Source organism: Phyllostomus discolor, chromosome 15 (genome assembly GCF_004126475.2).
Source record: "Phyllostomus discolor isolate MPI-MPIP mPhyDis1 chromosome 15, mPhyDis1.pri.v3, whole genome shotgun sequence".
Taxonomy (NCBI): domain Eukaryota; kingdom Metazoa; phylum Chordata; class Mammalia; order Chiroptera; family Phyllostomidae; genus Phyllostomus; species Phyllostomus discolor.
In genome coordinates this window covers 12,543,145-12,567,092 of record NC_040917.2, presented here as the reverse complement: position 1 = coordinate 12,567,092, position 23,948 = coordinate 12,543,145, and the positions used below count along the sequence as shown (strand labels likewise).

The 23,948-nt window shown below is 43.3% G+C and overlaps 1 protein-coding gene across 2 annotated transcripts; it reads right to left on the bottom strand.

Moving 5' to 3' along the window:
- Positions 1-6,435: 6,435 nt before the first annotated feature.
- ZBTB18 (zinc finger and BTB domain containing 18) lies at positions 6,436-15,064 on the bottom strand. Of its 2 annotated transcripts, none has more exons than XM_036016169.1 (2): positions 14,963-15,064; positions 6,436-10,117 (listed from the first exon to the last, which is right to left on the bottom strand). In XM_036016169.1, the coding sequence occupies exon 2, from the start codon at positions 10,101-10,103 to the stop codon at positions 8,535-8,537; it is 1,569 nt and encodes a 522-aa protein (XP_035872062.1). In that variant the 5' UTR covers positions 10,104-10,117; positions 14,963-15,064; the 3' UTR covers positions 6,436-8,534. The 2 variants fall into 2 exon arrangements, with proteins under 2 accessions (XP_035872062.1, XP_028387201.1); XM_028531400.2 differs by lacking the exon at positions 14,963-15,064 and adding an exon at positions 12,506-14,596.
- Between the last annotated feature and the right edge of the window lie 8,884 nt (positions 15,065-23,948).

Sequence of the window (23,948 nt, the reverse complement as noted above, 5' to 3'; positions counted from 1 at the left end):
GGGTGGGCCCCGTCCCTGTCGCATTGTGAGACCTTCCCCAACTTCCTCCTGAGTCTCCTTTCCAGCAGACGACACCGAGAGGAGGAGGTGAGAAACGGTCCAAGAAACCAAGGCTGATTTTCAGAGCGAGTGGGAAAATATTCAAATCCCTCATTCCAGCAGCAAACACGTTCTGAGGCTCCTATCCGGCTGCCACCCTCCGCCGTGCGTTCATGTTTCTCCTCTCTCGCTTGCACGTCCAGCACCAGCTCTGCCAGCCCTGCAGCGACTAGCCTGCAAGTAGCAGTGCCTCGCTGTGGTTGAACAAATAACATGTTTTGGAAACCTAAGCAACCCTTTCCTGGCTGGGGAGCAGGGTGGGAGGGAGCGTCAGTCAGGAGCGTCCTGCCAGGGTTGCGGCTCTTGGGGAGCCTGAGGCGGAGAGGCCAGACTCTGTCCTCTGACACCAGCAAAGAGTGTGCTGCTATAAGATTTTTTATATAGACGGTAGCATCCAAGTCAGGAGGAGAAACAGTACAGTTGCAACCTTGGACTCAGTGGGTAAATATGCAGAGTAGACAATGCTGGTTAAGTATAGATTTACATGATGCAAATTGTGTCACCTGGGCACAACCAGAACGTGGATTTCAGATTCGGACTTGATCCGAGATGTGCCCAGAGCAAGGAATTCGACCTTTGTGTGCCCCTAAAGAGAGGAAAGCTCGAGTCTAAAATGATAGATATCCGTGGTTTGGGGAATGTACAAAACATCTACAAGCCCTCCCTTCCCTGCGCCCAGCCCTGCACCTGCTGGTCCACTTCTAGGATCCTTGAAAAAACTGGCAGTGCCTCTGCCCCTCCCTGCTCCATGTTTTTGTGATTTTAGCTTAGTGTCTCTGGAAGAACATGTGGTACAGCGGTCTGTAAGGAGAGAATAGCGGACACACACCCAGGTCTTCAAATAATGGGGAATAATTGGGCCATTAGATTATTATCGAATTCTGGCCATTGGATCTTTGCGATCTGAATAACAAAGTTTTTAACTCATTATTTCAAAAGCAACCAGTCCAGAATGCAAATTTCAAAATTCAGGATACAGATGTAAGCTTGGAATTGTTGTTGTTTATAATGCTTAAAAGTTATGTCATTTCAGGAGAGAGGAAAATTATATATGTATTATTAAGTAAGAATAACAATATGAGGAGGAATGGCCTCATTCTTTGAGGGTGTTATTTCACTGACTTTTAAACAAAAACACTTCAATTATTTAAAGTCCTTCCACGCTGGTCCAGTCTACCAACCGCCGCTATTTTGAAGAAAGTATTATTTTTATTGCCAGGGAAGCACCTTTGCAAAGCTAACTGAAGAACTCAAGCCTTCCCTCCCTCCCTCCCCTTCTTACACACAGGATTCTAGTACCGCTCTCAGGCATCCCTCAAGTAAAATAGCATAGAAATAGAATGTGAGAGATCACCACATTTTCTAGACTTCACACTTAGTATGAAAAACAAAACTTCTTTGTGCTCCGACACCTCCTCTATTTTTTTTTTCCTCCTAACCTAAAGATTTCATCCACTTCCATGTTTATTCTAACGAGCCTCTGAAACGCCCCAGCCCCTCCGTCCACACGCTCCGGCCTCCCTCTCTGCCTGGATGCAGTTTGCTGGCGCAGGCTGCTAAATTGGGCCAATCTCAAACGTAGTTTTCATTTCCAGTGCGTTTCAATTTTTTTTTTTACCAAAATGGTAGAAATTCAGATACAAAGAACAACGTGGCTGGAAAATGCAGCTGTGTTACGGTGTCAGAATCAATCAATGCATAAAATGGATGGAAAAAGGACATTGAGAAAAACGGACCATGGGCTATCAAGTGGACCTTTAGCTGGATTCTCCACCAGAATAAGAACCTCAAGGAATCTCCCACCGGCCAGGCTTCAGCTCCTTTCACTTTACAGTTGCAAAATCTGGGGGATTTTGAGGAGAGCTTAAACATGTATTGCACTAAGGGCTTGTGTATAGTGTCTGCTTGGACTACAAACCTGTGTCATTTTTCTCCTTTTGTCACATCCTCAAGAGACCCTTTTCTCAAAGGCAGTTAGTTATAGAAATAACTTTGTAAATCAGATTTTCTTGGAATGTGGTTTTATGCTCCAATATCTTCCACTCGAAGTGGCACAGAGAAGGAGTTATAAATGAGGAAAAATAGTGATTTTTATACCACATACAAATAGATGGCACTAACTTCTATGGCTGTGGCTCACCAACAGTAAATACTTTTCATGAGTGTCTTAATTACGTATTATTGTGCAATGATGCTTTTCTCAGTGTTGTCCACACAGACAGCCTTGGGAGGCATGGTTGTCTAATACCGTGCAGTAGGCATTTCGGTGCTTACACGACCCAGGTCCAAAGAAACGGTCCCCTGCAACAAACATATTTTCAGCCTGCTTTTAAAGACACATGTAAGAGATTCGCATGAAAAGCCTAAACGCTCTTACTTTGATCAAAGGTCATTTCTGAGCATGAGACACACAAAAATATTAGGGTTGTTAAGGCTCTCAAAGGTGACATACACCCTGTACCAAGCATGATTTTTTAATGAAGTGACTATGTCCTTCTTCATAGCTTTAAGTAGTATATATCTTTATATATTTTTAAATCATCCATTCTGTCAAGCCGTGTCGCCTATCAAAAGTTAGCTCTGGTTGGGCAGAGCACACATAAATGAGGGCAGGTCATTTTTTTCAAGTCCATTACATATGCCTTATGTATGGAAACAACAGATTCAATCGACCCTATAGGTGTTGCCAATATTCAAATCCATTTTCCCACATACCACTCCATAGGAACTGCAAGTATACCTGTTACAAAACTTCAACATTTAGGCCAATCTGACTTTTTAAAAATCCCTATCTAGTCATTTGAAGCATGCATATTGAGATTTCATAAAAACAACTTGATTTAATGATTAACTACAGAGATTATAACAAACTGTAAATAAGTCATTTCCGTGAATGGACTCTCCATGGGTGTCACACCGCCTCTCAAAGCCACTGCTAATATCCTCACTGAAACTGCTCCTGACTAATGTGCTACATTTTAAAGCCAAATTGGGTTTTCACTCTTCTCCTGCCAAACCAACTACAGAGAATGTCTCCTATAGCAAAACGTAGGCCCCACCACCAACCCACCCATGATGGAACGGGGCAAGGGGAGGAAGTACCTGCAGAGTCAGGAAAAAAATTAGTTTCGAATTTCCCGTAAACTGTTCTCAGTCCAGGAAAGTACCTAGCTTACATAAACTTAGGAATTGTGATGAACAGTATATTAGTCCCTGTTAGAATTAAATCAGGAAAGTTAACTGGATAAACTATCCCTCTCAAAAAAACAAACATCTATTTCTTTCAAGCACTTGAATTTTCTTAGGAAAAAAAAATCTGAGCGTGAATTGATAATTAATTCAACAATTATGTGTAAGCAGCTACTTACAAGGTAGTTGGGCTTAAAAAAATTTTTTTTCGAGGTACTGTTCCATTTCTGAGACCTCGCCCTTTCCTGTGACAGAGTTGTAAATTTAAAGGGTTTGGCTTCTTGCACAAGAAATTACAAAAATTAGTGAAGATTTTTAGGGCGTCAGTATAAAATATATTGAAAAATATTGAAAAATATTTTTATATGTAAAAAATCTTGAAAGTTTAATTTTTAAAATGTCTCTGAGAAGGAATATTTCTAGAAAACTCCAGTGACCTCGGTAATTTCTCACTCCTTTTCTAATATTAAGAAAATCTAAGAAGGACTGGTGAGTGTTAAAAACATAAACTGCTTCTTTTTAGGTAACTAACTTCACTTTAAGTCAAAAGATAACTGTTGTGTGTATGAGACCACAGGATCGCATCGTTTTAGACCACAGGACTGCAAGCCAAGATATTTTTGCCACGTTTCTGAAGGCAAAAGTAGACAAATTTTAATCTAAGGGACAAAATCCTACTTGTGTAATAAACTTGGACTATAGCCAAAATGAAACTCCTGAAAGCTGTTTGTTTTTAAGAAGTAAACGTACTGCTTTATTTTTAAAAACGTATTATCTCTAGCATCGTAATGGCAAAGGACTTGCATGAACGCGACTGAGCTCTTCTGTCCTGGATTTCAAAATCCACTTGCTCGATGCACCGTCCCTTAGCAGCAACTTCAAACATTGCAATTATTACCACAAAATTCAGAGTAAAGCCTAAAAATGAAATCTAAAATTATCTAAGTTTCCTAACCAGAGGTATGTAAAAATTGCCCCCATTTTATATTAGAAGTCAAAGAATGTTTTAAGTTTTGTTATTTTTTTTTTAATTGTTGTTCAAGGAGAGTGGTCTGCATTTTCCTTCCACCCCTGCCCACTGTTTTCAGTTCTACAGGAATAAAATGTAATCATCCAATACAGGACATTTTGAGATCTTAAGACCTGAAAAAAAAATCTGATCTGATACAATGGGATTTTTAAAGCCTAGTTTTAGATAATTTGTATTTTATTGATAAAACTTGAGAGAACCAAGTCACTTCTTGGGTAAAAAAAAAAAAAAAAACCCTCTTTTCTTTGATGATAGTTCAAAAAGACTGACCCGAAGAATGAGTGTTTCAGCCATTTTCATGTGAGCTGTTACATAATTTTTAATACAGTGCTCACCTCTTTCTAATCTTCCAATAACCTGTTTGTAAATAGTTATGACAAGTCTGTTAAAGAAAAAGTCTACTTGATTCACCATTAATCTGACAGCATAATTAACTAGCAAGGAAATCCAAAACCAGTATCCTTAACATTTTATACTTCTTGGATATTCCCTCGGGTACACCTAGCATACAATGCTGGGCGCGCAGAGAACTAGGGCATAATTGATTATCTAAAAAAAACAGATGTTGTCCAAAGTAGATGAAACTACTTATTTAATACACACATATGTATTAGCCAGATGTCAAAGGGAGACTCAATTTGGCTTCCAAGATGGTTATTGACAAATTGTTTTTCTTTTTTAAAATATAGCAAGGAAATAATTGATTCCTTCTTTTATCAACTCTGCAGATTTGTGTAATATTCTGTTGTAGTTATGCAAAGAATTTATTTCTTCCAAATGACAAAGACATTGTTTTTAGAAGTATATGCAGTTGTTTAAGACAATGCTCTTCGTTTTAAATTAGATGCTACACTATGTTCTCAGCATCTTCAGAAAGCTTTGAGACACTGTGTAAGGCGTGTCCAGCTACCAGTCCTTTTTGAGTACGCTTGTAACTGCCGAGAAATTACTTTGTGGAGCTCAAACGTACCTTCCCCTTTCATGTGAAACGTTTAGTTGGTTAGAAGCAAGTGTGAGTTACATGTAGCAGAAATCCTGTCTCAACAAAAACAGGGAAAAGTAGAACTCTAAATTGTAAGCTACGGTGCTTTCTGGTAAAAAATCTTTTTTGGATTTCCACCCAAAGCCATCGGGGAGCTTACAACTGGTACACTTTCAAGCTCTGGACCTTATATACTCTTTTTCTATGGAAGGAAATTAACCTCACTATAGGCTATTTAACATAAATGCATTTTGACAGTAATAACATAAAACTGTATTTTTGTCTGTATGTTTAAGGCTGGGACTTACAGGCAATTACAGATTTCAGGACTCGCAAAAATTCTCCCAGGTCCATGCTGGCCCCGCTCACACTTGGGACCACGTGTGGCAAACCCTCCAACGGTCTGGTCAGCACATGTGAGGGTCCGCCCGTCCCTCCGGTCAACCAGCACTGTCCTTGGCCCGATGTGCCCAAGGATACACAACCACGCTGTCGGGGTGATCGCAGGAATTCAAGAACAAAACTTCTTTTAATGGTTGCATGTACTTAATTACATTTTTGAATTAAAGCTTGAGAAAACAAACCTGGGGGCTTTTGAGTTCACACACCAGCGAAAAGGATGTATATAAGTTGATCTTGACCCACTGAATGCCTGCTAATTCAATTGCCTAGAATTCCAGTCATTAGCCAAGCAGTCTTCCAAATGAAGACATCCGGTCTCCTTCAATTTTCCATTTAAAGCAGAACACAGAGCATAGATCTGACCAATCAACTTAGGGTAAAATTACCCACGAAAGTGACTGATGGCGCATGGGTGAGGAGCTGGACAGCATACCATGGAAAACCCTATGCTGCCACTTGAAGTTTCACGGATTCGCCAGTTTCTGGGGAATTACCTCCACACTCTTGATCTAGGTTGTAGAAAAAAGATCAGACTTAGAAACTGTGCAATTAGTATCTTCTCGAAGGGCTAGAAGCAAAAGTGTTTGCACATTTCCATCTGAGAGATTTAAAGCATTCTAATAATTTCACAAGCTCTGAATAGAACCCACATGAAAAATAAAGATGTCATGTAGGATACACGTTGAGGATCTGTGTAGTTCATAATCACAATTAACATCACACGCAGGAAATTTGAGTTCATATAATTTATTGCAGTTAGCACACAGTTTAAAAATTCACCAACACACCAATAGTACAAAACTAAACAGCATTATAAGTTATTCCCCCCTCAGGAAAATAAGACATACTATGATTGTCAAAGCTAGGTGTCAGTCTAAGTTTTAGAACAAAGGAAGAATGTGAAACTAATGAAAGGAAAAGTAATCACTCACAATGACCACAAAAAGAAAACCCAAAAGAAAGTCCGTTTTTTCACAGACATTGATTGTCTTCTCTAAATTAATAAAAATTATTTTAACATAAACTGTATTTAAAAAAAAACAAAACAACTAGAAACTCTTCAAGTAACTAAAGATAATGCTCCAAGGCCATTTTCACAGCTTTTTTTGTTTGTTTGTTTGCTTTAAATGCCATTACAGCCAAATTAACACACGTTTGACCAAATATTTCCAAAACAGTCCAGCAACACACAATGGAGTTTTCCATTCAGTATCTTAAGCACAAAAATAGGCTATGTTTACAGTAGTTAAGGCGATCAAATTTTAAACAAAAGCAATTAAAAAAAAAAAAAGGGAAAAACAGCAAACGTTTTCCATGCTACTCCCATAGACCTTATTTGTAAGTGCAAGACAGGAAAGCAAACACTGTGCAAAATGCTCTCGCCCCGTGTGCCGGTCATCACGCCGCACGCCGGGCTGCAGCCTCTGCTGCCGCGATCCACATAGTCTACTAACCCCCTTCCCCCTGTCAATCAAGGCAGTCCAGTCCTTTCAGCCTGGGGCTCTTTCAGTCCATAGAATCTTTTCATGAGTTGGGGGGTGGGGGGGCGGAGGGTGGGAGAGGGAGGGTGGGGAAGGAAGAAGGGGAGAGAAAGAAAAGGGGAGCAAAAGAAAAAAAAAAATAAAAGAATGACCTATTGTCAATTTGTGCAGTAGTTACTCTAAAAATGCTCAACTGGGTAAATGTGTACACCTAAACTTTGAGCTGGCATGGGTTCTGTGCAATTTGAAGTCAGTTATAAATGCACACTGCACATGCAAATCTTTAAGCCGTTTGTAAACATTTATATTCTCCTTGTTATGTAGCGAAGTTATCAATTTGCAGCTTAAGTTTTTATTCAGCTTAACAGTTTCAACTTAAAGACAGTGGGAAAGTCAATTTAAATTATATAAAATAAAAGTAAAAACAGTGCATTTACGTTCTTCATAACACCAGTTTTTTTTCCAAGTGGTGCTATTTTTCTAAGGAAATTAAATAATTTTAAACTCACTCGTTAAAGTTATACAATGCAAACAAAGACAAAAATATATTGAAACTCATGCATTTCTGTAGCGTTAATATTTACTTTTCAAGACTCAACTAAGAGCATCAATACAACCTGTCAAGTTCTTTGACACCCCCCCAGCCCATGTAATCAATTACAGTATACAAGAACAGTAATTCACATTTTTCAACACACAGTTCGACACTGCTGAAGCTGCAATATCCTTCCTCATCCCGAGCAAACCTTCACAAAGACAGCGCCCCAGCGATCCCAGTGTACGTTCATAATTTCTCTCGTTGGGAACCGTCAGAAAACCAGAAGTTGCCACAGAAAGTTTTAAGTCAACTGCTTGTTTAAAAATAGATAATCCAGCATTTCAGAAATTTTCCATTTGGGTCTAAAAGCATTCAGGTTTCCAACAGCCAGAAAAGATTCATGCAATTTTAGACATATAAAGAGGCTAATAAAACTGGAGGGAATTTCTACTTGGGGGAAAAAAAAAAGTGGGGAGAAAAAGAGCTCCAAAGACAAGGCAATGTTGACAAAATTAAGCCCTAAGAAAGCATTTTGCGACAGGACGATTTGTTTCAAAGGTTCTTATTGGCTTACTTCCCCTACACCCTCAAAGAAAAACACCTCTCTATTCTCCAACTTGCCCTAAAAGTTTCTTTTATCAGTATGCTAAATTAGTAAGATTTTCATGCTATTCTAAAGTGCAAAAACAAGTTAATATCCCAACTTTTTAGTTCCAGGAAACAAGACTGCTTTTAGACCGTACCACAACTATATAGAGATCTATGTATATATATGTATATATATATATTATTTATATATATATATATATAAAATTATTTCCAGAGTTCTTGCGAGCTATCTTCTAAGGTCCAGTCTCTGACAGCGGGCAAGCTCAGTGCTTCGCTTTTGACAGACAAGGAGTTCACCAACTCACAGTGGAACTTGCGGATGTGTCTGTACAGGTCCCCCGACTGCGTGAACCTGCGCTCGCACCACTTGCACGCGTGCGGCTTCTCGCGGGTGTGCACCACGGCGTGGCGGCTCAGGTTGTGCGAGTACTGGAAGCTCTTGCCGCACTGGGTGCAGGTGTAGGGCTTCTCGCCCGAGTGAGTCCTCTCGTGGCGCTTGAGCGTGTACATGCAGGAGAAAGTCTTCCCGCACAGCGAGCAGGTGGGCACGTTGACGTCGGCGGCCGGCTTGCTGCGGATGCCGTCCTGCTCGCGGAAGTGCGTGCTCAGGTGGATCTGCAGGATGTGCGGGCTGGGGAAGACCTTGTTGCACAGCGGGCACATGAAGATCTGGCCGGCCGGGCTCAGGATGTTGGAGACGTAGGGCAGCAGGCTGCTCTCCATGCCCCCCTCCACCTGCACGCGCTCGCTCTCGGGGGTCAGCATCTCGTCGTCGCTGGCTTTGTCCTCCCGCTCGAGCTCCCTCAAGACCGAGTCCTCCCTCAGCGGAGCCAGATGGGCCGGCTCATACTGTACCCTGTTATTAGTGCTCACACTTTCTTTCACAGTGCTATGTTCCATGTCATAGTCATTAGTGCCAACATCACTCTCATCACAGGAAGCCTCTTTCTCCACCTTCACCTGCACCAGGTTGCTTCTCAGCACGTCCTGTGAAGAGAAATAAGAGCTGTTCAGATTTTCAACTCCTGAAAGGCTGGACTTGACAGACAGGTCCAGCACGCAGTCAACATCTGCTGAATCCCTCACGGAGGTGACAGACCTCTGGGACAAAGACTCTGTTGAGCTGCAGGGGCTGGCTACTGTTTTTCCAGCTGCTGTGGCGTGTGGCTCTGCCTCTGCGCCCCCCTGGGGGATGCCTGCTGAGTCCGAGGGCAATCGCATCCACATGTTCCCAGGCTCGGCCGCCAAGTCCCTTTTGCTGGGCAGGATGTTCAATTTCTCGTCTTCTCCTTCATCTTCGTCGCTGGGCAGGTCGCCGGCCATGTGGCTGCTGCCATCCGAGAGACTCTCGACTTTGTCCGAACAACTTGAGGCGTCTTCCTCCTTTTTGGTGCTGTCTGCCTCCGTGGTGGCTTTCTCTTTCAGCTTCTTTTTGCAGACTTTGACAATGTCATACATGTGGAGATAACTGGCAGCTGCTAGCACGTCTTCAATGGGCAAGTCTTTGAACTGGAGTTTCCCTTCATACATGAATTCAAGCAGGAGAGCGAAAGCTGGGGCTGTAACAATGTCGCTGTTCAGATGAACAATGTCTCTTTTGTCCAGCTGGTCCTTGTAAAAGAGGTGGAAGTACATGCTGCACGAAGCCAGCACAGCTCGGTGCGCTCGGAACTGGGCATCTCCCACCAGAACAGTGCAGTCACAAAGAAAACCCTGATGCCTCTGCTCGCTCAGACACTGCAGCAAATGTCTACTGTGGTCTGGAAACTCCATGCTGTCTTCATAACCTGGGAAGAGAGACATTTCTCATGAAAGCCCCGTCAGGAACAACTTTACAACTTCTCCACGCCAGTCCCCATACAAATAATAATAATTCAGCTTGGCGGCAGGGGTACACGTCCCTGCATTTTAATCAGGCGTATGACCCAGAGGCTCCAAATCACATGCACGAGACCTAAATGGGAGAAGAAAAAGGCACACTTTCCAAACTTCCTCACCCCAATCAGACAGTTTCTAATGCATCCCTACCTTCCCTGCACTTTCAATCAAGTTTTTAAGACCTGAATTCCAGGAGAGTCTCTTATTGAGAGTAAGAATTTAGCTCTCTCTCAGAAGAAATTTAGATAGCGCTACTCATCAAATTATGTCCTACGAAACCTACAGAGTAGCTTTCACTGCCAAGGGAACAACTCCTACAACGAACAAAGAAAAGTCCCAAACACACTCTGGAAGATTCAGAAAACTTGTCTGAACATTCTTTTTATTACTTTTGGTCCTTGATTGCCCTCAGAAAGCACAATTTAAACACACACATTCAGCTGAGGGGGAAAAAAAACCCCACATAATGAAATTGCATAATTAGTCCAGAAATTAACAAACAACTTTCTTTTAAAGTCAGAGTCCTACAACGACAAACGCTCTGTATAAAAACAGATGTGAATGCCTTAAGATTTGCAGGTAGAGCACACATGCACGAGATCAGAAGGAACTACACCAACAGATGGGAAAGATCATCTTTACTACAAATAAATCCAAGTATTTTTTTTAATGAATTGAGAAAAAAATGGTTCTATTTCTTTGTAGACTCTGCACATCTAGAGAATCAGGAGCCAGAAGGGCTTTCTTTAAATCTGAACAATCTTATCTAAACTTTGATCCTTTGCAAAAGCAATATGAGTTCCATATTAAAATGAACTCAAACTTTTAAGTAAAGGCATACTATGTTCAAGTGAAACCCAAAAGCTTTACAGCTTCAATATTAAAAAAGAAAAAAAAAAAAAACAAACCTTGCTAGAAAAAGAGAAACTATTTTTTCCCCTGACTGTGCCTTACCTCTGTCAACAGAAAATACTTTGTTTCAACATAACTTGATATATTTTGTTTTCCCACTGGCTTCTATTCTTTCAAATAGGCATTGTTGCCCTGATTTTCTGGGGGAGGGGGGGTGTGACATGGAGGGAGAGGAAAGGCAAGGCTGTACAATGGGTCAAAATGCAACTCCTTAAAACTAAAGAAAACCCAGCCTCCCCTTTCAGAGGCCAGGGGACCAGAGGCAAGGCTGCACACCGCCCATCTCGGAAAGCACACTTTGGGAATGGGTACGTATTAATTTATCGTCTAAACATTCCTTCCCTGCTTTGTCTACCCTTTGCCCACGATCGACTCAAACTTTCACCCCAACCCCAGATACCTCCTGCAGAAGATGCCACTGCTAGAAGAAACCAAGATTTACAATACAATCACTTTAAGTGCCCCACAGCTAACATCAATCCTAATCCTTGAGAGGGCTAAAAATAAAGATTGGAGGGCAGCTCACAAGGTAGCCGTGATCAAATTAGGAGGCTGAGAGGACAGAGAGGGACGAAGAAGGAAGCTTATAAACATCTGATCCAGCTGACTGTGGCCATATGGCAGCTGCTGCCCAGATAAAGAGATTAAGAATAGAGGAGTGCGATTACAGCTGTCTGGCCAATTCAGGCAGCTCGCATCTACAAGTTCTAAATTAGTCACCACCACAAAAACTCCTGCAAATAATCACTGTTCGGCCCAAGTGAAAGATCTCTTAAATATATATTTGAAAAGAGAAATGAGGAAACCAGTCCAACTATTCTCCTGAGGACAAAAGTTTTTTTTTCCCCTTTAAAAAAAAAAAAACAACAACCTTCGGTTTCAAAAGCACTATACAGCTGTATGTTTCAGGAGTGCTGCTGAATGGTTTGAAGAATAAAGTTTCACAGTGGAATTAATTACACAACAATCAAGCTTCTTAACTGGAATAATCTTCTCATATAAGTTTGAATGCTGGATTCCAGAGAGTTTACTATTTCTGCCCGACCCCAAAAGCAAAAGGAATCTAAAACAGCAGTGAAAAACAACAGCATAAAGCATTTTAATCCAAAGTGATCTCGAAAAGCAATATTCCAAAGCCTTTCTTGACATTTCAAAACTTGAAATATTTCTGTGTATTAAAGTTATTTACTTGCTCGAGCAAAAGGGATAAAAATTACAACTAAACAAGCCCAAGACTTTCAACTCCAATAAGATGTTCATTTAATACTCAATTTCATACATTATTCCTAAACTGGGTTAGAAAAGTAATGTGATTTTTTTTTCAATTAAATAAACAAAACACCAAAACACAAATACGCTCCATCTAATCTCTTTGCTACTCCTACCTTTAGGACACATAAACCTGATTAAGTCCTTTCCTCTGAGTCTTGCTGGCTCCAGGGCTGTTACATCGGTGGAAAAAAAGCAGACCGAGAGAGACAGATGCAAAGTGGAGATGATGTTGGAGAGGAAAGAGATACCTTCTCCGCCACAGATCCGCACACACTAACTCCCTGTCTGTGTGTTAGAATAAAAGGCTGAGGGATGGCAGGCTGTCAGCTGCTCTGACATCATGTTCAGATGGAAATGCTACCTCCAGCTGTGCTCCTTTTAATGCCATATGCTACTCCTCTACACTCCTGCCACCAGCTTTTTCTTAGGAGAACTTTTCTCTTCTGTTAGTATAAACAAAATACTTCAAAGTCTCCCTTTTTTTCCAAACTTTCTAACAGAAGAAATTGAAAAACTCAGCATATGGAGTTCTACTGTATTTATGGAATAGCAACACTTCTGTCTTAAGTTGGTGGACTGGCTTACATACTGACAGCGCACTCAAGCCACCGTGCTATTCAGGAAATCCAGACTCACTTTTATTCAACTCCAACGTTTAGTTTCAAAGGCAGCTTAGGGATATTTTAAACCAACCCACTTGACATCTCTAGTCCCATCTCAACATTATTATGGTTCTTTCTTTCTTTCTTTTTTTTTCTGCTGAGATAATGCTATACGTGTCTCAGGATGTTGGGAGAATATTCTCAACTATTACTTCAGCCTGCTCCACCTTATTATTTCTCTCTTATTTACTACTTATCTACAGCTACCCTCTCATGAAAATTTCTCACACTGCCAGCTAATGCAAATTTTGATTCTCAGTATCAACAAACTGAAAGTGCACTTTCTGAAATCCTGGAAAGTACTTCAGTTCAAGAAGACAAATTAATAGTCATACAACCTGCTAAAGTCACTTAAAATGCATGCTGCACCTGCGTATCTGATCTTTTCTGCTCAGAAAAAGCAGAACTTCGTCTTCCCCTTAATTTGTGTCCCACAACAATCTGTTTTTGGGTCACTCTGTAATGTTCGTGATCACACGGAAACCTTTCAGGGAGAAAGGGAGGAGACAGGTCCAGTAAGTTTGGGAACTTTTTAGCTAGACTTTGTGGGCCTTTTCTAATGGCTGATGAAATCCCAGCGTAAGCCGGGCTAGGCTGACCGGTGTCCTGCAAGGTGCTGCGACATCTGTGAATGTCAAATACATCTCCACAGGCTCCCGGGAGGGTGAGGAGAGAAGGAGCTGGGCCTGAGGCGCAAGTGCTGTAGCCCTGGTGATAAGCACTCCGTTCTCATTAGAAAACCATGGCAAAGAGTTAAAGAGTAACAAAAAACAACGTCTCTGTCTTGTCCTTCTCGCTTTCCCAAAGTCACAAACCTAACTTTCTCTAACTTCGCGATGAATGACATAATTATGATTGCCTATTTCAGGAAGCACTCTTCGGAGATAAATTCCTTCTCAGCCACACAACCTATTCGCCACAAATGCCCTCGCCCCATTCCAATATATCAGACATTAATCACCCCATTTACCCAGTGGGGTGGGGGCTGAGTGACAGTTTAATGAGTCGCAAGCACCGCAATGGGTCGGCGAGCGGCTCCCACTCCACAAATCAACCCCTCACGTCCGGCTACCGCGGGTCCAGAGAGGTTGGTGAGATTGGGTTTTGTTTTTCAAAGAGGTTGTGGGGGGAACCCTGGGGAGGGGGGAAGAAATGCAAATCTCTCTATAGTTGGCTGTGCATAAAACACACGGGGAAAGAGGAAGGTTAAACCACAGGGAAGGAGGTGGAGGGCGTAGAGCCGGTGCAGCAGGAAAACACCTTAAACAACAGACGTGAAAACAGACCCGGGTCAAGGCAACAACAAAAGAAAAGTCGTAAGAAGAAGACTGGGGGAGGCGGGTGGTTGCTACCGCTTCCCCGCCGCCCCAGCAAGCGAGCCCCCGGGGCCTCCGGGCAACTGCACCAGCCCGGGGGGAAGGGTAGGGGTGGACGAGGGGCTCCCCCGGAGCCCCCTCCCCCCAGGCGCCACTGCAGCTGCACCGGTCCCCGGAGCCGCGGCCGTCCCGGGCGCCACTGCAGCTGCGGCGGCTCCCAAGCCCCCTCCCCCAGCCCGCCGCCCTCCGCACCCGGGAGGCGCCACCGCAGCTGCACCGGCCGGGAGCCCGCCCCGCGCCGCAGCTGCACCGGCCGGGGGGGCGCGGCGCGGAGCCGGCCAGCCCGCACCCCGCCCGACCCCGCAGCTGCAGCGGCCCCGTCCCCGCGCCGGGGCCTCCCGCAGCTGCGCCGCCCCAACCGCTCCAACCACACAAACTAACTCCACTCGCGGGGGCGCCCCGGCCCGGCCCGCCCTCCTCCCGCACTGCCCCGCCGGCCGCGGCCGCACAGCTGGCGCCCCCCGCCCGCCGGGAGCCGGGGCGCGGACGGGGCGCCGGGTCAGAGGCCGGGGGCCGGCGCCGGGACTCACACGGAGCAGCCCTAAGTCACCGCGTCCCCGCCGCCGCCGCGTCCTCCGCCTCCTCCTCCCGGCCGTCGCCGCCGCCGGACTTGGTGGGCTTCCTCCTCCTCCTTGTACCCCCCTCCCTCCCGGCCCCCCCACCCCCCAATCCCGGCTCCGTCGCCCGCTCCCCCTGCCCCCTCCCTCCCACCCGCCCCCGCTGGCAGCCGGAGGAGCGCGGCGGAGCGAAGAGGGCCCCACTCTCAACGGCTCCCCATGGCAGCAGCCCAGCGGCGGGCGCAGCCTGCCAGACACAGCGAGGGAGCGAGCGAGGGAGCGAGCGCGGAGCCGCCGGGCCGGGCGGGGGGGGGGGGGGCGAGGGCGGGGGGGGCCGGCGGGGGAGGGGGCGGGAGGACGCACCACGCACGCACGCGGCGGCGCCGGCCAGATGTTTCCCCCCCCCACCCTCGGTCCGCCCCTCTCCTCCCCATGACTCCCTCCCCCCCGGCGTTGGGCTTCGGCGATTGACCGAAAGCTCCTGGACGGGCGCTCCCGCCCGCCCCCAGGCCTCAGTATTCTCCAATAGGAAGACGCATTTTCAGGAGGGCGGAGGCAGCGGCGGGCAATCGTCGGACTGGCAAGAGGTCCTAGCCAATGGGAGAAGCGAACTGGAGCTGCCGCTCGCGCGTCCCAATCGCAGGCAGAAACTGTTGGGGTGGGCGGGGCCCGGGCGGGCGGGGACCGGTAGCGAACTGGTGTGAGGCGGAGTCCTCGGGCGCAGCGGCGGTGGTGGCAGCGGCGCCCCTCTGGGTGACTTGGCCGTGAGAAAGTGAAAGGAGCCCGCAGGCGGCGGCGACAGCTGCGCTGGGAGGGGCCTGTTACCAGGCTCAGAGGCCTCGGGCGCTCTGGGGCTGCGGAGCAAGCTCCTCAGCGTGCACCGTGACAACCATAAATAATACTTTAAAACACAGTGGAGCTTGGCCGCTCTAAGTTATGCAGGTGTCCTCGCAAAGCAGGGCACTCGGGGACACAGATGAATCGAGTCCGGCATCGGTGGCTCGGTCGGCTCCCTGTGCTGTAGGTGACGACATCCAGGTCCTTGCCTGCCCGAGCGAAGGGGGAGTAGGGCTAAAGGACGTTCTTGCCCTGTCCTGCGGTGTCCCGTTTCCAGGTGCACCTCGGGACGCTGAGGACGCGACCGGCTCAGAGGGTCACGGTTTCTGAGCGTCTTTTTCCTTGTGCCGTCTTGCTACAGGCGCAGAGCAGAGCGCCTGCGTTTCTCGAACAACCTCCATGTCACATGTCTGCTTGCACTGTTACAAGTAAAGACATTCCCAAGTGACCAAATTTTAGGGAATTACAGTAAAATTGATACTTGTAGAAGCCTTAGCCTGATCCCTTAATTGGTACGTATGAAGCCACAACTTTAAACTACCGAGGGAAGATGTAAGGCTCTTACATTGCTTTTCCTTCCTTCAAATAAACTTTTATTCGACTCCTGTTCTTTGCGATTAAACCGTGTTAATTATGGCCACGAAGAAATGTAGAAACTTACACCTTCAAGAAATTGGAAATCGTGTTAAAGAGGCAAGAATGACAAGTAAAAAGCTGAATAGCAAAGTGAGAGAAATGGTTCAAGAATGCAAAACAGAAAACTGCCGAGTGAGGAAGTCAGTGCACTAGTCATTGTGTTTATTCTTCGCCAACTGAGCCCGCACTGGCAAGCCTGTTGCTAACCAACTTGCCAGGAGACGTTACAACGGGGCAAAATGTGCTTTCACTTTGTTGCAGGTGAAATGGGTAAACTAAGTAGGAAGTATTGTGTGGGCAAATCAGACATGTTGAATTGCTAATAAAGTCAAAACAGGAGCACAGAAAATTGTGGAACTGAAATACGATTGGAGTGTCCTGTTAGAAGCAGTGGTGATATTCTCTCCTCTTTCTGCAACCTTTTCATATGTCCCCAAGATTGACCACTGAAGTCAAAGTCATCTCTATAACTAGAGTTTTTTATTGCATAAAATACAGGGTGAGGCAAAAGTAGCTTTACAGTTGCGAGTATGCATAAGTTTATTCTTGTATTATTTCCCATATAAACAACTGGAAACTACCCTGTATATTATTTCTGTGCTTCTGGTGAATTCCAGATCATTTAGTCTACCTGTAGGAGGCCCCGTTTCAGTCTCACCTGTTTCAAGTTAGGGTAATTTGTAAATGTTCTTGATGAATGAAATACCCATAAGAAAAGATGTGAGTATGAGTGAATGCTTGACTAAGAAGTTTGGGGGGAAACGGGGGGGGGGGGGGGGGGGAATGCGTCCTCAAAGGTGTTTCTCACTTACTAAAAGTTAAAAGTAACAGATCTCTGGATGAATAGAGTGAGTTGATAGTGCAAGCACACTAAGTAATAAATTCATGAGAAAAGTAGAATGTTCAGCATGTCCCCCAAAAGCTTCTAAACTCAGCTCTATGGCATCTACAGCAAAATCACAGCTCTGACAAAAGGTTTTACAGACCACACCTATCTGCAGAATAACAGATCTGATGGGGAGATACTGATCCAAAGTTGTGAGCATTGTTTTTTAGGTGTAACAGTCATTACTAGAACCCATTTTTGAGAGCTGAGTAGTATAGCCAGGAAATATAGATTGAGTGGGTATTTGAAGAAGCAAGTGTCATCCCTCAATATGTAAAAGATTTTATAAATTTATGGAAATGCAGGGAATATTCATATTGTCAAATCAAAAACATGTCTGGAGTTTTTGTTGTTTAAAGAAGGTACGCTGGTGGGGTACAGAAGAAAACAAAAAAGTGTGAGACAGGTACTCCCCTTCCTAAGGTTCAAGTTTAGTTGGGAAAGAAATGGCATGAACATTTAAAAATCTGAATCAACAGGGAAGCTAAATAACAATATGAGAGCATATGGATGACAGAGCTAAATCCGCCATTCAGTTGCTATGACCATCTACCCCTGGTCCCTGGGGTGGTTGTATTTTCTCTGCTCCCACCTCCTTTTTTAACTTTCTGACTTTAATGTGTCTTATAAACTTACTCTACAAATGATGCTTGTAATCATCTTTGGAAAGCCATCAGCACTCAAAGTGCAAATAAACAAATTGAGACAACGGTGGTGCCATAATACAGAATGCTTACTATTTTGGAGGGTACCCGCTGACTCTAAATACCTTTTTCAAGTAAGTGCCTCAAAGCGGGGTCTTTTTACCTCTGCACAACAGGTTTGGCAAATTAGCAAGATACAAAGCTACTTGACAGAATCGGACAGCCAATAAAAATGCCTCCTTTTTTCCTTTCCCACTGGGGAAAAAAAAGTGCCCAAAGTACAGTCTCTAAACTATCAGAAAATTATACCACTGCTCCCCTCTGGAGGGATTCTAGTCCTGTACAGTTCCCATTCATCCATACCTTTCCAGGAGTCCTTGTATTATAAACAACAGAAGTCAATCTAACCTGGTTAGATTTCTTGCCAGAGAACAGGTTTTATGTCTTAATACCACATGCATTTGACCAGCAATAATTTAACACTAATAAAACGGACCAAATAAAATTTAATTGGATGAACAGCTCTATAAAATTAATGTGAACTACAGGTAAAATCCCTGAAATAAATCAGTGTTTTTACTACACATTGTGCAACAGGACATGCTGGAAAATTGCTTATGAAATTAATTTTTGAATATTGACTTCTTATAAACTTCATGTGTAATTGGAATTTTTCTGTAAAAATTAGGGAGGCGAGCATTAAAAATAAAAGAGTAGATATCTTAAAGTATACTGTTTTAAATATAGTGATTATAAAATGTAATAAAGTGAGTAGAGGTGAGCCTAGTTTTGCACCTGGAGAGAAAAAGAACACTAACACTCCCAATGTAATCGCACGCATGAAATTTCAGGAACTTATTTATTCTCTCTTTCTCTCTCTCTCTCTCTCTGTCTCCGCACCCCATTCTCTTCTGGCTTTTACAAATGAACAGATTGAAATGACCTAAAGGGAGGAAGAACACGGAAACACAGCTGAAACAATAGTAAAAAAAGGAAATGAACAACCGGGAACCACACACACCACAATAATGAAATGAACAGAGAAGATATTCCTCAAACAGTGTGTGTGTGTGTGTGTGTGTGTGTGTGGTGTGTGTATTCCCAAAACATTTTATATACTAAATCATTCCCTGGATTATAAATTCTGTAATGCTTGAATCTGTTTATTAAATCCCTGCACTATGATAAACGATAAATAGGAGAGAATTTATCCAGGTTCTCAGCTCTGAAGACAGAAATAATGTTATCAGGAACTTTTGAGGAAAGGTCCTTAGCAGATTTATACCAGACATTAATTGGGGATGCACCCTCTGTGCTGAAAGCAGAATGAGCCACCACCAGTAATTCAAACCTGTTTGAGGGTTAAGGACAGAGAGAAGCAAAAGATAGCCTTCCCAGAACTGTTTTTCCTGTGTAGCCAGTTTTCAGTTGCTTACTGTAAATCAGTGCTTTTACGTGACCATCATAAATCCAGAGACAGCGTAATGGCTAGCGGAGGCTGGTAGTTCAAGGCTTGGTTGACAACAAGGCTGGCCACTTCAGAGAACTCATTTAGAAAGAAAGCAAAGAGCCACCCAACCCACACCTTCTCCCCTTTTCTCAGTCTCTCTTGTCTGTTCTCCCTGTCTCTCTCCCCGCCCCCCCTAAAAGGCATTATGCCTTATGGCATATGGAAGGGAAAACATACAATGATACTTTTTACAGTTAACTTTGCACTATAATGCATTCATTATTCATTTTGTGTATGATCCCAGGCAACTTTCAAACCCCAGGCTGGCTCTCTTCCTTGCTACACAGAACGCCTTCCTGCCAAACACTGATGTGAGTTCAATCAGTTAAGAATTATTCAAATACTATCCTAAACAAAATAAATTTGTACAGACATGTCTGCCGCCCTTGAAAAATCGTACTGTATGTCCAACATTCGGATATTGCAATTGCTCTCTTGTTTTGGAGGTTGCATTAATTTGGATAATACAAAGATGCTTTGATTTCATCTGTGGGATTTTTACGTTTAAAGTAATCTGATGAAATAGGACTTTTCCAGATAAATGGATTCTGTTCAAGAAAAATTTTACATGAAACCTATGCTATTAATGCCTCACTTTTAAAATAACAGATCTTTGAGTGTTGGTTTTTCTAAAATTCTGCAAAGATATAGTAAATAGAGGTACACTGTTTTGTTCAAAATGAAAGAATGCAACTTCTAAATATTTAAATGCTAATATTTTTAGTTATAATCATTTGCTTAAATTGGGACTTGTAGAAATTCAGGTGCCAATAAACTTAGAAAGGGTAAAGAGAAGAGAGATTACCAGTAGGTATGGATGCTGTGCAAAAGACAGTAGTAAAAATGTACTATTGTTACTGCTGAGGAAAAGATAGAAGCATTCACGTGTCTGCATTCCAATACGAGCAGAAGTTTTTCCTTCCCTTTATGCGTGGTCCGCCCTTGAATTCAGCACCTTCTTGGACTTTAAACCAGCAGAAAGGAAAATAATACATCCAAAAATTATTCACTGAGAACTTACATGAAAGAACTAAGGAATGCATTCTCACAGTTCTTGTTGTGAAATTTCCACCACATACTAGGTGCCAACAATACATGAAGCACTCATTCCCTTTAGATTTAGGAAGGCTTCGTTGTGCATGAATGTCACCGCGAAACCGCTGGACAGAGATTACATTTCATTTTTCTTCCAGTGGCTGAGAAATGCACACCAACCCGAACTATTGAAGTAATATAAAAATGCCCTCATAAAAACTTTTCTTATAAAGAAATCCTATACATTTAACACGAAAGTCTCGATACATACCAGATTCAAGCTATTCCTGGTAATCAGAGCAGACAGAGGGTTAAATCTCCTTCCAGAAATTGACTTCACCCTGGGTGATAACAGGCAACTCAGAAGTTACTTCCCTTACAAAGAACTAGCATTTATGCTTAAGACTAAAATGATTATTTTTAAAGTACCCATTTTACAATGCAAATGTGTGTCTAAATTAAACTCAGTAAAAATAAGCATTTTAAATTGAAGCTGCAGTAATGGCTTTATGGGAGACAATAGGCAAAGTGGTTCTTAAATATGAACTCAGAACAGATTTCCAATTCCTTCTAGGTGCCTCGAGGCTTTCTTTGTTCCTTCAAATAGTGGCACATGTTCAACAGAGAACCCATTGCTGTGAAGTTGTTTGACAAAACTGAGGCTGTTCAAGCAAGCAAAAGAAAAAAAAAGTGTTGAATCAAAACCTCAAAGCACAAAACTGACCACTGGTCTACAATGCAAGGCCATGTCTTAGCACTCGAACTGCGGGATAGATGCAAGAATACAGGCTCACCGAGACAGACTAGCAACAAGAGTCTGCATAACAAAGACACAGGCACAGTAGAGCATTTTAGACAGAGACAAATGACAGGGAGAGAAGAGCAATCTAAGGGACAACAGCTTTGCAGAGGAGAGGTGGAACAGTGAGAAGCTGGTGACAATGCAGAATGGTGGGAGAGAGGTAGAGAGAAGGAAAGATCCCAGTGGGAAGTGGCCTGTGGTAGAGACCTTAGCGATGGAGATGGTGTAGCAGAAGATAAAAAACTGGAGATGTCGACTCTCCTTCCTTAGCTCTCCAGACCCTATGCCACTCTTTCATTGCCAAAGCGTGTTTTTTTCCCTTTTAAATATTTTATCTATCTATCTATCTATCTATCTATCTATCTATTTATTTATTTATTTATAGAGAGAGAGAGAAAGAGAGGGAGAGAAACACCGATGTGAGAGGGAAACATCAATTGGTTACCTCTGGAACGTGCCCCGACTGGCAACCTGGTCTGCAACCCAGGCACGTGCCCTGACTGGGAATTGAACCGGCGAACTTCTACTTTGTGGCATGATGCCCAACCAACTGAGCTACACTGGTCAGGGCCAAATGGTGTTTTACTTTTTGTCCTTAAATAATGCTTTATGAAACAGCCAGCTCCAAAAGAAAGATCAGAATACGCTTGGCATTTAATGCTTCCCAGACATTGTTGCCAAAATCAGGGCACAGGCGTGCACACACCTCGGTCATTAGTTTGGCTGATTTTGCTGGTAAGACCAGTTTGATATAAATTAGATTTTCTTAATATAAAGTCAGAGCTTCATAGCATACTCATTGTGTAGTTTTAAGTTGGCCTTATAGAGAAATTGTGGGGAATGTATTGAATTTTCACTGAGGAATGGGAACTCTTTATTAACCTAACTAATCCTATTTCAGGAATTCATTCATTCAACAGTCACTAAACATCTGACACATATAGGGTTTCGTACTGGGCCCATCAGCCACCATATAAAATATCTAGCCTGGATCATAACCAGATGCAAGAACGAGCGTTGGAAAGAAAGAGGGTTGAGCTACTTCAGCAAAGTGAACCAGGAAAATCCTTACAATCTAAAGAATTTTACTGACTCTATTTTTTGTTTACTATTTTCATCGACAGGATATAAGCTCTCTCAGGACGGGAACTTTGCCTATGACATTTGTGCCCTGTGATGGTAACTGGCACATAGTAAGCATTCAAGAAAGTGTCAGAGGCAGGAGGGAAGGAGAGTGGGAGGGAGGGAGGGAGAGATGGAAAGAAATAACTTCCACATTTGCATTTTTTCCAGAGGCTGGAGGGAATAGCAATGCTTTACATGTTCAACTGCTCCCTTTAAACTCAGGAAGAAGGGAGAAGCATAGTGTATTCTGTAAACTATCAGAAAAGTGCTTTTCGGGGGGAACTCCGACCCACCATAGAAATAATTCAGATGGACTCAGTGGAGGCTTACTTCTGGTAAATTCATGGCAATTCTCTAGCATATGTAAAGAGTACTTCATCTTTGAGGCATTTTAGAAATGAGTTATTCCTCAAAACATCTTTCATAGGCATACGATGTGTTATTTTTGTTGCTCGAAAGAGAATGTTGATACGGAATGTTAAGTGGTTTATCCAAGTCCCCATATTTAAGATTGGTGAGTTGCAGGACTGGCTAGTCATCAATTCATTGTCCTCCTTCTTCAGACTTTTAGGCCAATCTGAAACTAAAAGAAAAACGTCCATTATTTTTAAATAAATCAGGATCTAATGTGCTTTGAAAAAATATATAATCTATCGGGGCTTTATCTTTAAGGAAAAAGTCCATGATCTCAGTTGAACTACACAGACAAGCTAAAAATATAATGAAAGAAATTATTTCTGACTTTTCAAATGTAGCTTCAACCAAAGACATATGCCGTTGGTGGATATAAATCAAGGTGCCTCCTAGCAAGACGCCTTTGCTCTTTCCAGAGATCCTATTGAGACAGTCGAGTCCTAATAGCAGTAAATCTCATGGAGAGGAATCTATAAAGCTATATATATGGGTGCATCCTGTGACTATAAGAGATAAAAGATTATATTTTCATTTGCATGGTTTGCTGGGTTTTATTTGGCAGATACAATAACACGAGCTATGCGGAGGCCATAAAACAAAGTGAGAACAGCAGCTCATTTGGTGGCAGCTCATAATGGTTATGGCTAAAGGGCCTCCACAATTCATCTCAAACCCTCGTGCCTATATTTAGTGTTGTTTAAATGAAAATCAAACTCTCACAGCCATAAGGAGGAATCTGGTCAGAAATCGGAGGCCTTTCCTTCTGACACAGCTCCTGGGGTTATCAATCCATGACACGTAAAAACAGCTCCCGAAATATCCAAGACACAGCATCCCTTACCTAAGCACAGGAGTGCTGCATTTTCCCAGTCCTCCTCCAAGCAGCTCTGAAACTCCTGCAGAATGAGAGTGAGTGCAGAGAGAAGCCCTGCTCATTCTTCTGACTCACAGTTCCCAGTGAGAGAAACTCAGAGCGATTGTAAGCCCTGGTTGAGAGATCATGTTTAGCATTCAGATGCTGTTTAGTGCAAGATAACACTTTGGGGAGAGGGCGCTGGGAGAGGGAACCCAA